A 16,393-nucleotide genomic window follows, 5' to 3' on the forward strand; every position below is an offset into this window, starting at 1 on the left:
AATTTGGGAGAAACAGCACAAGGTGGTTGTACTATGCTTTACTAGCTAGTGTGGAAAATGAGTAGCCTTGAGCAGGAAAAAGATAAATTTTGTAAAACATTATGTAATATTTATTAGTTTTTTTTAGAGCAATAGAACACAAGGGGAAAAAAATCCCAGAAATGGACAATAATTTCCCTGAATGAGTAATAACTAATGACTAAATGATAACAATTCAAAACACCCCAGAGCAACCACTGTTAAGTTTCTAGTGATTCATTCTAGAGTGTGTATATATATATATATATGAATACATAATATATATAACATACATCAGTTCAGCTCAGTTGCTCAGTCGTGTCCGACTCTTTGTGACCCCATGGACTGCAGCATGCCAGGCTTCCCTGTCCATCACCAACTCCTGAAGCTTGCTCAAACTCATGTCTATTGAGTTGGTGATGCCACCCAGCCATCTCATCTCATAATGTAAACAGTACTATATAAAAATAATATATTTTATATTTATATATATTATGTACATATTTACAATAAGAGGAATAATACAGGCCTATTCCACACCTTTTGTTTTTTCAAAGATCTTGGCAAGTTTTGAATGCCAGTACATATAGATATACCTGCCTCCTTGACATTGCTGTGTAGTTGATTTTCCACTGTGTATGAACTGTAATTTATTTAGCTGTCCACTATTGATTGACACTTTGGTGGCTTTCAGTTTTTCACTATTACATAAAACATTGTGATGAGCATCCTTTTTTATAGGCTTGAGTGAACTTTTACAGAATGATTCATGAGGTTAGTTCCTTGCAGCTGTGTTTATGAATGACATGTGCATTTACAGTTTTAATAAATATCACTCAATGCCCCCACTAAGAGGTTGCACTAACCTATATTCCCACTCCTGGCATATGGGACTGCTCACCAGGCATGCCCTCACCTAGCCCTGGGTTTCATCTAATGTCATTTTTAAATGGTTTGGTCTTTATATGAAGAAAAATGCATGGTTTCCTTACCTTTACAGAGCTACTGTCACACTAATCCTTGCTGTTCCCCTCTGTCTACTGGCTCCTTTTTGAACGTTAAGTACCAGAGAGTGACGGAGAAGGCAGTGGCACCCACTCCAGTACTCTTCCCTGGAAAATCCCATGGACGGAGGAGCCTGGTAGGCTGCAGTCCATGGGGTCGCTAAGAGTTGGACACGACTGAGCGACTTCACTTTCCCTTTTCACTTTCATGCATTGGAGAAGGAAATGGCAACCCACTCCAGTGTTCTTGCCTAGAGAATCCCAGGGATGGGAGAGCCTGGTGGGCTGCCGTCTATGGGGTCGCACAGAGTCGGACACGACTGAAGTGACTTAGCGGCAGCAGCAGCAACCAGAGAGTGTGAGAATTCCTTTTCTCCAACTGTAGTCCTCCTTTAAAAAGAACAAACATTTTATTGAGGGCTGATTGACATACAAAGAGCAGTCTATATTTAACAAATACAACTGGAAGCATATAGAGATCATTATACACCCATGAAAACACCACCACAATCCATGCCATAACCACATCCATCATCTCCAAAGCTCCTCCTGTCCTGCTGTTATTATTATGATATGTGTGTATCTGATGAGCACAATCCCATTTCTCTTGCCTCCCAACTGGCAGCTCCAGGTTATTTCTCATTGTTCTTGCATGTTTCTCTGTTCTTTTGGTGCAGGTCCAAAGGGCATGGAGAATGGTGGAGTTAGTGAAACTAAGACTCCGTTCTTGGCCAGCCCCTGGTTCTTGGCAGGGCTCCATTTATTGACTGGACCAGGAGATAAGGTGACATCATGGTCAAAGCTCCCGCTGAGCCGCAATCCCATTGCCTTCAGTGGCATCTAATCCAGTTGAGCTCTTAGAGGCTCTCTCGGATCACCGGCTTTGAGGACACAGACTGCTGGGGTGGCTCTGCCTGCTAACAGGCCAGAGGCTGCACGGGGCTCAGGGCAGAGACCAAGCCGCCGGAAAGGGAAGGGCCCTTGTTGACTCACTTGCTGGGCCACCGAGTGCTTAGTAACAAACAGTAGACAAAGGCAGCAGCTCAGGCGACAAGCAGCTTACGGGAGAGACAACGTCCCTGCTCCTTGTTGGAGAGTGTCCACGATGAAGGCCTAGACCAGGTCACGGAGACTTTTTGGATGCAGCCTTTGACACGGGACACAGGTACTTCTTGACGTCATTTACTTTTCTCCTATCAGTCTGCATCAAGGGAAGGGTAAACCCATGGGGAGTAAGGAGAGCTCAGCAGGGCTAGGCCTTGTGTTAAAGGCTCTTTGCAGTATTGTTTGAAGTATAATTGTTTCAGGTTACTTGTATGGACTCATTCGAAAACAAGTGAAGGTACATTTGTTTCTAACAAATAAAGAGTGGGCTCAATGGAGAATTTAGTTTAGAGTCAGACCAACCCTTGTTTGAATCACCACTTTGCTATTCAACATCTGTTCAAACTGAAACAAACGCTTTAACTTTGCTGAGACTCGGTTTCCTTACCTGTTAACTGGTGATAATAGTACACACTTTGTTGCAATGTTGAAGATATGTGAGATGATATATAGGAGGCAGGTGCTTGGAGGAAAAGAGTAACCCAATATATGATAACTGTCCCTATCTTCTAGGAACGAGTGTTGCAGTTATTCCTTACAGAAGGTCAGTGGTTTAAGGTAAAGAGTCTCAAGTCATGTCTATATAAAGTCCAGGAAACAATGACCAAAAGAAAAAAAAGTCAATAATTCATCTAATACAATATGTATGTTTAAAGGAAAGAAAAACACTCAGTTTTGGGTTTTTGACACTTTAAACAACCTTTGTTGTTAAAGCAACAACTGAAATCAGAGATGAGTATCTCCTGGCTAAATCCCACAATATGCTATAGGCTATTAGCTGAAACTAAGCTATGACCTTCTCAATTTAAGAAGCACTTACTCGTGTCTCCTGGGTGCCATGCTAGGTTCTAGGGTATCGGGAATACCTCTCTCTCTGCTCGGAAGATCTTCCAGGTGAGTGGAGGAGCCAGCGAGGTTAACTGCACAATAGCTTGTGGTGGAAGCAGGTGCTGAAGAGGCGAGGGCTCCTGGAAGAGGTGCTGACTGAGTACTGTTTGAATTCTAGGTGAGAACTAGCAAGAGATGGGAGGGCAGGAGCTGGGGAAAGGCATCTTAGGCAAAGTAGAGCTCATGTAAAGGCCTGTGCGTGCATGCTAAGTAGCTTCAGTCGTGTCCAACTCTGTGTGACCCCACGGACTACATCCGCCAGGCTCCTCTGTCCACAGGATTCTCCAGGCAAGAATACTGGAGGGTGTTGCCATGCCCTCTTCCATGGGATCCTCCCTACCCAGGGATCAAACCATCGTCCTTACATCTCCTGCACTGGCAGGCAAGTGCTTTATCGCTAACGCCACCTGGGAAGCCGGAAGCTGATGTAAAATTCCAGTGGCAGGAATAAGTTAAGCACATTCTGGGAACAGCAAGCAGTTTGGAATAACTTGAGTAAAGTGTGAGTGTGGGCATCTGATAAGAGAGAAGCCTGCAGAGGTGAACAGGGCAGGTCAAGAAAGGCCTTGTGTAGCTTGTCTTTCATTCAGAAGGTCCTACAGAGTCGTCAGTGATTTTAATGACAGGGATGTCGTGACTGCATACAGATATTAGAAAGATTATTCTGGTAGTGATATGGGTATGGCAAGAGTGACCCTGGAATAATGATGGCTTCCCTTGTGGCTCAGCTGGTGAAGGATTCACCTGCAATGCTGGAGACCTGGGTTCGACCCCTGGGTTGGTAAGATCCCCTGGAGAAAGGAAAGGTTACCCACTCCAGTATTCTAGCCTGGAGAATTCCATGGACACGACTGAGTGACTTTCACTTTCACTTTCAGCCTAACCTAAGGAAACAAGAAAGGGGGTGTCGAGAACCTCCAAGCACGTGCTGCTCACACCGTGAAAAAACCAATCGTGCACATATATGTACATACGTATATGAATTCATTATAAACATCATTGATGTGAAGAATGTGTATTGCACAATTCACAAGCGATGAAATACACAATACTCTCTACTGCTAATTCAGCATAGCCCAGGAATTCACAAGGAATGTATTCACTGATTTTTGCTGAACTCTTGTATCCTTTGTCAGCTTATGTTTGCAATTGACCAAGGTGTGTAGTTTCAACATTAACTGATATTTTTGTTTACATTGACAAGTAAAAACAAAGTTAAGCAATGAAGGTGAATGTGTTGTTTCTACTCATTGTCAATGAGGTGAAGGACTTTTGTGCTGAATTGGACAACAATTTTGAATTCTGGAAGACTATTTCCCCAAATTTTGTTCTATTTTCAATATAATAGCTACAGACATGACATACTTTCAGCTTTAATATGCATTGTTAATTTTTTTTTGACACTTTCTTAAGTCTTGTTGACTGAAAAAAAAAAAGCACAACCAGAAGTTGAGACTTGTGTTTTGTCTGAGGGTATTATTTAGGACGGTCGCCTGGGAAGGCAGCCTCTCAGATAGCTCTAGGGGACCATGCCAAAGAGGTAAGGGAGGAGCCAGGACACATAGGAGTTTTTGCTAAAAAGGAAAAAAGAAACACCCACGTAATTGAGCATTGAAAGATTACTGCTAAACACAAAAATCAGACATCTCAAGTTAATGATTTTAGTGCCTTTCTATGTATGTGAAGATGCAAGATTCTGGGCTCCTTGAAATTATTCCTTTGATTTGCCTCTTAACTATCTAAAGTCAGTAGCCTGTTTTTCTCTATCTTGAATTCCCCTCTGTGGGGCCCGTTGTCGGGGTGCCTGCAGTGGTGGACAACATTCATTGTTTACTGGAATTTTATTTTTGTCAACAGTGTAGACAATCAACAGAACGACAAACCAAGTTCTGATTTGCGGCCTTTGTTAATTTCTTTGGTGTAAATACCCCCACTGTGGCCAATTCTAAGTTTACAATGTTGTATCTCTGGACAGAAAGTCGGAAGAGATATGTCCTAGTACACCATCATGTGTAATTTCTATCATATATGTGGAGGTGATTTAAATAAGCTCAGGAACAGAGACTGCAGTATGGTATATAGTAAAATAATTAGGAAATGGTGGGTTTGAGCGTATTATTAATATAATTTATTTAATTGGAAGTTCCTATAACTTAATTTTTTGTAATATAGCTATGTTTAACAACCAGCTTGCAAAATTTCTGGAGATTTAATAGCTGGCTCTCACTAGTCAGTAGGAACATTCTTCAGCACATCACAGGATCCAAGAAAGTTTTAAAGAGGAACTTGCCAGGTGGTCCAGTGGTTGAGAGTTTGCCTTTCAATGTGGGGGATGCAGGTTTGCTTCCTGGTCTGGAAGCTGAAGGAGATCAGTCCTGAATATTCACTGGAAGGACTGATGCTAAAGCTGAAACTCCAATACTTTGGCCACCTCATGCGAAGAATCGACTCATTGGAAAAGGCCCTGATGCTGGGAAAGACTGAAGGCAGGAGGCGATGGGGATGACAGAGGATGAGATGGTTGGACGGCATCACCGATGCGATGGACATGAGTTTGAGAAAACTCCGGGAGTTGGTGATGGACAGGGAGGCCTGGCATGCTGCGATTCATGGGGTTGCAAAGAGTCGGACACGACTGAGCGACTGAACTGAACTGGAAGCTAAGATCCCACATGCTTCCTGGCCTAAAAACAAAACATAAAACAGAAGCAATATTTTAACAAATTCAATGAAGACTTTAAAGGATCTACATCAAAAAAAATCTTAAAAGAGAATTTAAAATTTTTTTTAAAGGAAGTTTTAAAGAGGCACAGTCCATGGGGAGGGAAATATGATTAGTAGGGATAGAAGGGGAGACAAAGATAGGAATTAAGAAGATTACCTGCTTCTCTCTACGGGCAAATACATCACTCATCAAAATAGGAAATACAAGAATGGATTCGGGGGTGCAAGTCAAGGCTGAACTCTTTGTAAAGACCAATATGGAAAGAGGACTATGATTTCAATATAGATCAGAGAAGGATGGGGAATGTTTGCAGCCTTCAAGAAATGTCACTGGACTTCAGATGCCTAGAGACACGGTGCTAACTCCCCTGGTGGGATCCTATTCTTTGAATTCCCTGCATCTGAACCCCCAGATCTGGCTCATCATTCAGTGGAGTTTATTTGGCCAAGTTGTTGGGCATTAACCCTTTTATTTTTTAATGGGATGTTCACTTTGCCCTGCTCTAAAATGAATTAATGCTACTCTTGTTTTTAGCCTAAAAGTGCCTGGAAAGCAATGTAAACCTCCCTGGAAAGACTCTTGGACCGTCCATCACTCATGCTGCCTCTCTGTCAGTCTTGCTCATTGAAGTTAAGGTTATGGAGGAAGGAGAGGGCTGGCTTAGAAGGGCCTGCTGACCCGAGAAAGTGCTGCTGGTAGTCCAGGGAAGTGTGGGCAGGGCACACAGCCTGTATGGGAACATGAATGAAAGCAGCCCTGTTGACCACTTTTCCCCTTCTCAACCCCCCTAGTCTCTGGCCCTGGTGGTCACTCACCCCGCCCCCCACTATCCTTTCTCGAAGTCTCTTTTACCCATAGCTTTCGTGTTCAGAAGCCTGCCTTTTGTGTTCACAGAAGCCTAATTGACATTGAGCATCTGGTCCTGGTTTTTTGGCCTCAGCTTATCCTCTGATACGTCCTTCACCAAATTCCTTCTTTTTGATTTGAGAGAGTAGTTACCCAAGTCACCCAGAACATTGACAAGCCCTAGTTGGGGGTCTCTTTGGTTACTTAACACAGCAATTATACCTCCACATTTTAGTTGACTGCAGGCATTGCCTGCTTGTCACTGGTTCTTCCAAACAAGCTAATGGAACAAGCAGGGCTCCATAGCTTGTAATGTGCTGTGAACCTCCCAGTGATCTTCGATGATTTTGTTAAAATGCAAATTCTGACTCAGGAGACTAGAGGAGGGCCTGAGTCCATTTATAACAAGCTCCCCGTTGATGCCAGTATTGTTAATCTGAGAGACCATGCTTTGAGTGGCAAGGAATGGGGTGTACAGCTTAGGCCAATGGCACCTGTAGCCCCACTGATAGAGCTACGTCTGTTCTCAAGTGTTGATTTTGTGAGTTTGTCCATACTTTATCCCTTGCCATCAGTGTTTACTCACCATTAATAATATAAATAGCTACCATTTCTTGAGGCGATACTGTGTCAGACACAATAACCAATATCGCACAGCTTCCCAGGCGGCATCAGTGGTGAAGAACCCACCTGCCAGTGAAGGAAGCGTAAGAGACGTGGGTCAGGAAGATCCCCTGGAAGAGAGCATGGCAACCTACTCCAGTATTATTGCCTAGAGAATCCCATGGACAGAGGAGCCTGGAGGTTATAGTCCATAGGGTCACAAAGAGTCAGACATGACTGAAGCCACTTAGCATGCATGCACACACAGAGAACATTAACTGCCCAAGGTAGACAACAGTCAATCCAACTCTGACTTTTGAACCTGCCCTCTCAGCCACTGTGATTTGCTAATCCTGTTTTCCTTCTGAGTTTTTTTGGCCCTGAAGTTAGTGTTCTTAGTTGCTCTCGTCCTGGAACTCTTCTTCCTGAGACTGGCTGACTCTCCTTCCCCAGACTTGGTTTCCGTTTTATTCTCGGTTACAGGCAGCTGTATAGCTAATTGCCTTATTTTTCTTGCCTTGGTTGTAGAACTTCTGCTTATACTTCCTTGAGTTTTAATGGTTATAATAGCCTAACATTATTGGAAATAGAGTGGGTAGCGAATAGGTAGTAAAAGGAAGCAGAAAGGAGATTTATAGAATGTTGGAAAAGTATCAGTTCATAGTGGGTTGGTGTCATTCAAGGGGAAGATTTTGAGACCAAGCCATCAGAACTTACTCTTCCACAAGTTGTTGTTCAGTCGCTAAGTTTTGTCCGACTCTTTGTGACTCCATAGATGGAGGCACCCCAGGCTTCCCCATCCTTCGCTATTTCCCTGAATTTGCTCACATCCATTGTGTCAATGATGCTATCCAACCATCGCATCCTCTGTGGCCCTCTTCTCTTCCTGTCCTCAGTCTTTCTTAGCATCAAGATCTCTTCCAGTGAGTTGTCTCCCGCATCAGGTGGCCAAGTATTGGAGCTTCAGCTTCAGCATCAGTCCTTCCAGTGAATATTCAGGGTTGATTTCCTTTAGGATGGACTGGCTTGATCTCCTTGCAGTCCAAGGGACTCTCAAGAGTTAAGGACTGTGTCTTTTCCAGCTGTTATTTTTTAGAAATCTTTTGGCCACGCTGCATGGCATGTAGGATCGTAGTTCCCAAACCAGGGGTTGAACCCATGCCCCTGCACTGGTAGCAGAAAGTCTCAACCACTGGACCATCCGGGCTGTCCCTCTGGCTGTTATGGTATGTTCTGGATGGATAAATTTGGCTGAAGGATGTATCTTTACCCCTAAAAGAATATTTAAAACAAAGTATTCATTTTGCAGAGTTTGTGACAGAGTCAGCCTCCTCTCAGCTTAAGTTGGGAGCCCACTAAAGTCCCTGTTCTGCCTCAGTTCTGTCCATCAGAGGTTGATCTAGTTGTCATTTTGAGACAAGAGGGGACTAAGGTCTCTGTGAAGAGGGACCTTTCTAGACTTGTCTGGCTCCTGGACCCCTCTGGAGGCAGCAGACTCCATCTAGCTAGCTGGTGGAGATCATTGCCCCCCCAGCACACTTAACCTCTCTCTGTTTCACATTTTCCCTCTCCCCCGGAGGAACGCAATCAGCTGAAGGAATCACTCTTTGTCTTCGGTTGTCAGGCAGAAATGGTTGAGTTTAGATGTAAAGCCTTGTTCCTTTTTACGGACCAAAGTGAACATCTGGAGAATGAGGACCAGAAACCTGACTTGTTAATGCCCATTCCGAGAACTTTGTTGCAATATTTATTTTAGTTTATATTTTAAATTTAATTGAGTTTTATTTTATTTTAATAGACTTTCCTTTTGGAGTACTCAGCATAATGCCCGTGAGGCCCATCCATGTTGCTGCAGGTGTCAACAGACCGCGTTTCATTGCTGAACACTTTTCTGTGGTGTGGCCATACCACAATTTGTTTAACCATTCACCAGATGAAGGACATTATGGTTGCTGATACTTTTATTTTTTCTCTGCATCTTCACTAGCATTTAGTATTATCACTTTTTCCTCTACTAACAGGTAGATAGTGATATTTCGTTATAGTCTTAATTTTCCTTCCTCTTGTGGCTAATGATGTTGAACCAGTGATTTTTCCACGTGCTTATTCACTGTGTCTATATCTACTTCTTAAAGTGTCTCTTCTTGTCTGTTGCCCATTAAACTGGAGGATTCATGTCAATGTATGGCAAAACCAATACAATATTGTAAAGTAAAACAAATAAATAAAACTGGAAAAAATAGACTTTATTTTCTAGAGAAATTTTAGGTTCACATAAAACTGAGCAGAAGATACAAGAGATTTTCCATACACGTTCTGCCCTCACTCATGCAAGAAGTGAAAGTTTCTCAGTCGTGTCCAACTCTTTGAGACCCCATGGACTATACAGTCGATGGAATTCTCCAGGCCAGAATACTGGAGTGGGTAGCCTTTCCCTTCTCCAGGGGATCTTCCCAATCCAGGGATAGAACTCAGGTCTCCTGCATTGCAGGTGGATTCTTTACCAGCTGAGCCGCCAGGGAACCCACTCATGCACAGGCTTCCCCTTTATCAGCATTCCCTGCCAGAGTGGTAGATTTGTAACAACCAAGGAATATTCCTTGACTTATCATCACCCAAAGTCCATAGTATACCTGAGGAGTCACTTGGTGTTACACGCTCCATAGACTTGAACAGATGTGAAATGACATGTATCCACCATTACAATGTCATACAGTACAGTTTCACTGCCCTAAACATCATCTTTGTTCCACCTATTCATCCCACCCTCCTTCCTAATCCTTGGCAACCACCGATAGTTTTACTGTCTCCATTGTTTTGCCTTTTCCAGAATGTCATATAATTGGCATGACACTGTATGTAACCTCTTCAGATTTTTTTCCCACTTAGTTGAGCAGTATGTATTTGTTTCTTCCATGTATTTTAATGGTTTGATAGCTCACTTCTCCTTAGCCCTGAATAATACTCCAGTGTCGGGAAATACCATGGTTTATTTATCTACTCACCTACTGAAGGACATCTTGGTTGCTTCCAGGTTTTAGCAATAATAAATTAAGCTATTATAAATATTCGTGTGCTGGTTTTTATATTGGCGTAAGTTAAATACTTGCTGGGTCGTATAGTAAGAGTACGTTTCGTTTTGTAAGAAATCCCCAAACTGTCTTTCAAAGTGGCTGTACCGTTTTGCATTCCCATCAGCAATGAATGAGAGTTTCTGTTCCTCCGCATCTTTGTCCGTGTTTGGTGCTGTTAGCCTTCTGGATATTGGCCATTCTAATATCATTCTGAACGCTCCCTTCTGAAGTACATACATATTAAGGATGGTCATGTCTTCTCAGAATATTAACTCCTTTATTATAATACTACGTAATTCCTGGCATGGTAATTTCAAGAGCTCCCTCTTACCTGAGCCTGGTTCTATCACTTGCTTTATTTCTTCAGACTGATTTTTTTTTCTTGCTTTTATCTATGACTTGCGATTTTTTGTTGAAACCCAGACACGATGTATTGAGTAATAGGAACTGAGATACATAGGCCATTAGTGTGAACACTTACATTAATCTGGCCGGGATTTACATTGTTTTCACTACTTGGTGTAGCCATAGGTGTCTAAGGCTTCAACTTCTAGTATCTTTGCTTTTGTTTCCCTGGTTGTTTTTGGGTTTCTCTAAAAATGACTTCCTGAATACAAGCCTTTTGCCGCCACCTTCTGTTTTTGTACAGGAGTCCTGTTGATGTGGTGATGTGTGGTAGTAGTAGTTGCTCAGTCATATCTGACTCTTTGTGACCGCATAGACTGTATCCTGCCAGGCTCCTCTGTCCATGGACTTTTCCAAGCAAGTACACTGGAGTGGGCTGCCACTTCCTACTCCAGGGGACCTTCTTGACCCAGGGATGGACCCCACATCTCCTGTGCCCCCCGCATTGGCAGGCAGATTCTTTGTCACTAGTTCCAGCTGGGAAGCCCCGGTGGTGAAATGCAGAAGACAAGTCATGTTGTATAATCCCATGATTAGGTCTCAGTCTCTCAGTAACTTTGTTGGCTCATTGGGCTGGGATCTTCACACATTCTTCTTAGCTTCCTTCTCCCCTGTGGTGGGACAGGCAGGCTGGAGGCACTGGATTTGGGTATTTCCCTTCCCTTATCTTGGTTAGACTCTGGTAAAGTAGTTTTCCTTAAGGAGGAGATCAGAATGCTTTTGGCTTCTTTTTAAATGGTTATGTTTTTCCTTCTCCTGCTGGAAAGCATAAGAGGATTCCCTCATATTCCCCATGAGAATCTGGTGGGACTCCTGGAGATAAAACTCACAAAATGTGGGGTTCCTCTAAGATGGGGCTCTGCAGAATTTTTAACTGTCAAGATAGCTAGTCTACCCTAAGCCTGTGCAGCTTGTCAATTATAGTCCGTTTTCCTTCCTGGTACTGATTCCAGCCACTTTTTTTTTTTTCTTATTGTGAGAATGGGAGTGATGATTTCCAAGCTCGTCGCATGCTGGAGCAGAAACTGGAAGACTGCCTGTTGCATATTTTAGGACTTAATTCATGTAAATGCCATACCAAACCTTCATTTTTTAAAAAATGTAGTCCAATATATCACTCGTCTTTCATAGATTTTGAATTTTTTATCTTGTGTAAGAAAGATTTTCACCATTTCATTTATAAATTCAGTATTATTATATCCTAAATCTCTCCCTTCCTTCCCCTCTTTTCTCTTTCCTATATAAATATATAATATTTAGTACTTTAATTAATTTTAAATATTGTGTGTGATATGAAGTAGGAATCTGAATTTATTTTTTACCAAATGAACAATTATTGTCCTAATATTATTAATTAGCCGCTGAATAGTCAGTTCATTGGACTATAAAGAAAGCTGAGTGCAGAAGAATTGATGCATTTGAACTGTGGTGTTGGAGAAGACTCTTGAGAGTCCCTCGGACTGCAAGGAGATCCTACTAGTCCATCCTAAAGGAGATCAGTCCTGGGTGTTCATTGGAAGGACTGAGGCTGAAGCTGAAACTCCAATATTTTGGCCACCTGATGTGAAGAGCTGACTCATTTGAAAAGACCCTGATGTTGGGAAAGATTGAGAGCAGGAAGAGCAGGGGACGACAGAGGATGATATGGCTGGATGGCATCACCGACTCAATGGACATGGGTCTGGGTGGACTCCGGGCGTTGGTGATGGACAGGGAGGCCTGGCGAGCTGCGGTTCATGGGGTCGCAGAGAGTCGGACACAACTGAGTGGCTGAACTGAGTCAGTTCATTAGTCAGTGCGTCTTTCCTCGTTGATTGAAATGAGTAAATTTTCTTATTCAGCTTGGTTTATCTTTATTTTATATTTTGTTAGTCTGTTCATATGTGAATACCACACTCTTTTATTCAAAGGGGTTTTATAATACAACTATTCTTTGTTTTAACACTGAGTGAAAAGTCTCTGCAGCTCCTTCATTTGCACTTTCAGCTTCACCAGGGAGCCTAGCATTGTGGAGAACGTAGCAGGTTTGAAGCTGCTAAATCAGCCACTGTGAACTTAAAGGATAATATACCTGCAATATTTTAGCTTTAAAGAGAAGGTCTTTATATGTTGCTAAAGATTTTTCTTTAATTGTGGATTTTTCCCTTGATGACATCTGCGTTTGATCTTTGGTCCCTCCATTGCCCTTATTATTCTTCTCATCTTCACTTAGATTTTTCTTTGAACAAAAAACAATCAATTGTTCCAGCTAAATAACTTTCTTTTATTTTTACACTGTCTCTAATTGTGTGCAACAATGTTAATGCCCTTGACTGAGTAGCTCAAGGGATGTCCTATGTTCTTTAATTCTTAAAAATGCTTTAGAATTCCATGCTTTTTTTTTTATTGTTAAAACTTGTCTTCTCTTACACTTGCCAGAATAAATATGTCACAGCATGGTTCTGTGACACTTTCAAACTACTTTGCATGCTTAATGTTCAGCATTCAACATTTGGCTAATGTTGCACAAAGATCAGAGAAATCTCTGAGGTGGAATACTTCTGAAGCAGAGTAAAAGAACACGTGAGTGAAGACGAGGTATAGGAAATGAGAGGGGATAGGAGTTCCGTAGCCTATCAGCTTGCTGAATGCAGTTCTTTTACTTAATGTAGTTTGTTATTACTTGGCTGTATGAAATATCTCTAGGAAAAAGACTAGTGAAGTGTTTTTCAATCTTATTTCCATATTATATTGACTTTATTTCCCCAATTTACCAATCATGTTATTTTTATAATAGAGACGTGTTTGTTGATTGGTGTTTATTAGAAGAAATATGTTCATGTTATTGTCCATCTTCAATATTTTTATTATTTTATCTTAACAAATTTCTAAGAAAAATGTTATTATCTCTTCCTATGATTGTCAATTTCTAAATTTCTCTGCACAATTTTGTCAATTTTTTCTTTTTAGATTTTCGGGTTGTATTTTTGGTACATTTAAGTTCATGATTGGTATTTTTTTAAGGATTTTCTTGGTCATAAGTTTGACCAAACTTTGAGTTCTGTCCTTTATTAAGATTGCTATGCTATTAATAGCTTTATTTTGGTTGGTGGTTCCATGGAAGTACTATACTTAATTCTATCTTTTCCACTTTTCTATTTTAGATAGCTTCCTTTAAACAATTTTAGCAGAGTTTCCTTTCTCCTCTAATCTGATAAACTCAGTTTTTAGAAAAGCTTCTTTTTGATATTAAAGATATATAAAGTACAAAAATCATAAGTGCTCATCTTGATGAATTTTCACAACCTGAGCATACTTGAGTAACCAGCACCCAGATCAATAAATGAAGTGTTACCAGAACCCTTACTTGTGCCTCTTCCAACATTATCCCTATCCCAGGTAACCTCTATCCTGACCTCTCATGATTTTTTGTTATCCTGAATGAACTCTGACAGATGTATTCATTAATTTACCATTTTATTTGGAAAAACTCCAAATGCCTTTCCGTGGCCTGAGCATTCCTCTAGGACATGACCTCTGCTTATCACCTCAACCTCATCTTGTTCCATTCTACCTCTCCTTCATTGTACATTAGCCAAATTAGCCTTCTGCAGACAAAAGACAGCAAGCGTGACTGATTGCTTTTCTTTGAAAAGCCTGCTTACAAGTTTAGCCCTTGGCTGGTTTCTGGGAATTTAGTTTTCAGGAAAGTCTCCACCAGTCTAACTGATAACTGACCTCCCCTTACCCCTCTTGTAAAATAACTATAGATTGACTCAGATAATGTACTCTTGTGCATGGCTTATTTTGCTCACCATTCTATTTATAGGTACATTTAGTTGCAGTTTGTTAGTCTCTTTGCTGTTGAGTACTTTATTATGTGGTGTATACACTAAGATTTATCTGTCGTATTGCTTATAGGCATTTGAGTAATCCCCAGTTTGGTGGTACCATGGATAGTGTTGCTATGTCCATTCACTGAGCGCCTTTCGGACATGTATATATGAAGAGTAGAAATCTGACTTCATGGATATGTTTAGCTTTTGTGGATACTGCCAATAGTGTTTTTAAATTGTTGTACTAATATATGGGGTTTCCCTGGTGGCTCAGGGTAAAAAAAAACCTGCCTGCCAATACGGGAGATGTGGGTTAAGTCCCTGAACTGGGAAGATCCCCTGGAGAAAGAAATGGCAACCCACTCCAGTATTCTTGCCTGGGAAACCCCATGGACAGCGGAGCCTAGCCAGAGAGCTACAGTCCATGCGGTTGTAAAGAGTCAGACATAACTTAGCAACTGAGCACTCAGCACTAATTTATATCTCTGCCAATGAAGTATGAGAGTCCCAGTTCTTCTATATCTTCATCAACCCTGGCTACTTTATGTCTTTTTCACTTAATTTCTCTGACACTTGTATAGTGGTGTCTCATTGTGATTCTAATTGTAATTCTCAGATGATTGATAAAGTTGAGCATTTTTTAATATGTTTATTGGCCATTTTTATGTATCCTCTTTTGTGCATCCTGCTCAAGTTTTGTCCATTTTTTTTTCTATTCTGTTTTTTTAAAAACTGATTTGTGATAGTTTTGAAAATACATTCTGGATACAATTCCTTTTTTAAATATATGTATTCTAGATATCATCTCCCCCTCTGAATTATCATTTTACTCTTTAATGGTGTTTTTTGGCTAAACAGAGTAAATGTACCAGCCTTTTAGTAGGTACATTTAATCTTTTTACATATATTGATTTCTGATATATTATTGATGTATTTGCCCCTATTTTGTGTTTTATTTATCATTATTTATCCTGTTTTTTCCTTTTTCTGCTTTCTGTTGGATTGATAAACTTTTTTGTATTTTTTTAATAATCCTCTGCTATTTGAAAACTATTGATTGGATTTCTATTTTTGAGATGAGTACTCTAAAGTTTTTTTTTTTTAGCTTTAAATGCTACTGTTAAGATAATTTCTAGGGCGAGTATAATTGCTTTATAAATGATCTATCTTTATATCTGATAACAGAGACTTTGTCTTTGATGTTCTATAGTGTTGCTGCAATGTGTCTAGGTGTGATTTTATTTTGATTTATCCATTTGTGTCTAAGGACTCATATTTCTTAAACTCTGGACAACCTTCAGCAATTCTTTTATTTCTTCAAATAGTCCTCCTCTCTTCCGTTCTCTTCTGGAACTGAACACTAGAAAAATGCTGGAGCTTCCAATTGTACCGCATACCCTGCAGCTACTGTGATCTTTCAGAAGTATGAATTCTATTCTGTCGGTCATGTTTGCCACTGTCTGTGCTGGACGTTTTCCTAACCACCCTCTGGACTTCCTAGCTCTTCAATTACTTATACAGTCAATTTTTTGTATTAACTTTTCCCCTTTTGAAAAACCTAATTTTTTGTTATCCTGGATGATCTCTGACAGATGTACTCATTAATTTACCATTTTATTTGGAAAAATTCCAAATGCCTTACATGGCCTGAATACTCCTCTATGATGTGACCTCTGTTTACCTCCTCAGTCTCATCTTGTGTCATTCTAGCTCTGCTTTATTGTACGCTAGCCAGATTAGCCTCATGTACAGAAAAGACAACAAGCACGGCTGATTGCTATTCTTTGAAAAGCCTGCTTATAAGTTTAGCCCTTGACTGATGTCTGGGAATTTAGTTTTCAGGAAAGTCTCCACCACCCTAACTGATCAGAGTGGTTATCTGTGCTTAGATGATATAAACAATATGATTTG

General features: G+C 40.9%; 1 protein-coding gene across 1 annotated transcript in view; it reads left to right on the top strand.

Annotated features, from left to right (window-relative positions):
- Positions 1 to 1,870: 1,870 nt before the first annotated feature.
- FRMPD2 (FERM and PDZ domain containing 2) overlaps positions 1,871 to 16,393 on the top strand; it is a 96,668-nt gene continuing 82,145 nt past the window's right edge. Inside the window, exon 1 of the mRNA XM_040242624.1 lies at positions 1,871 to 2,187. Within this exon, the coding sequence (XP_040098558.1) occupies positions 2,163 to 2,187 (25 nt within the window). The 5' untranslated portion in view covers positions 1,871 to 2,162. The remainder of the gene's footprint in view (positions 2,188 to 16,393) is intronic.

Source organism: Oryx dammah, unplaced genomic scaffold (assembly GCF_014754425.2).
Source record: "Oryx dammah isolate SB20612 unplaced genomic scaffold, SCBI_Odam_1.1 HiC_scaffold_6, whole genome shotgun sequence".
Taxonomy (NCBI): Eukaryota; Metazoa; Chordata; class Mammalia; order Artiodactyla; family Bovidae; genus Oryx; species Oryx dammah.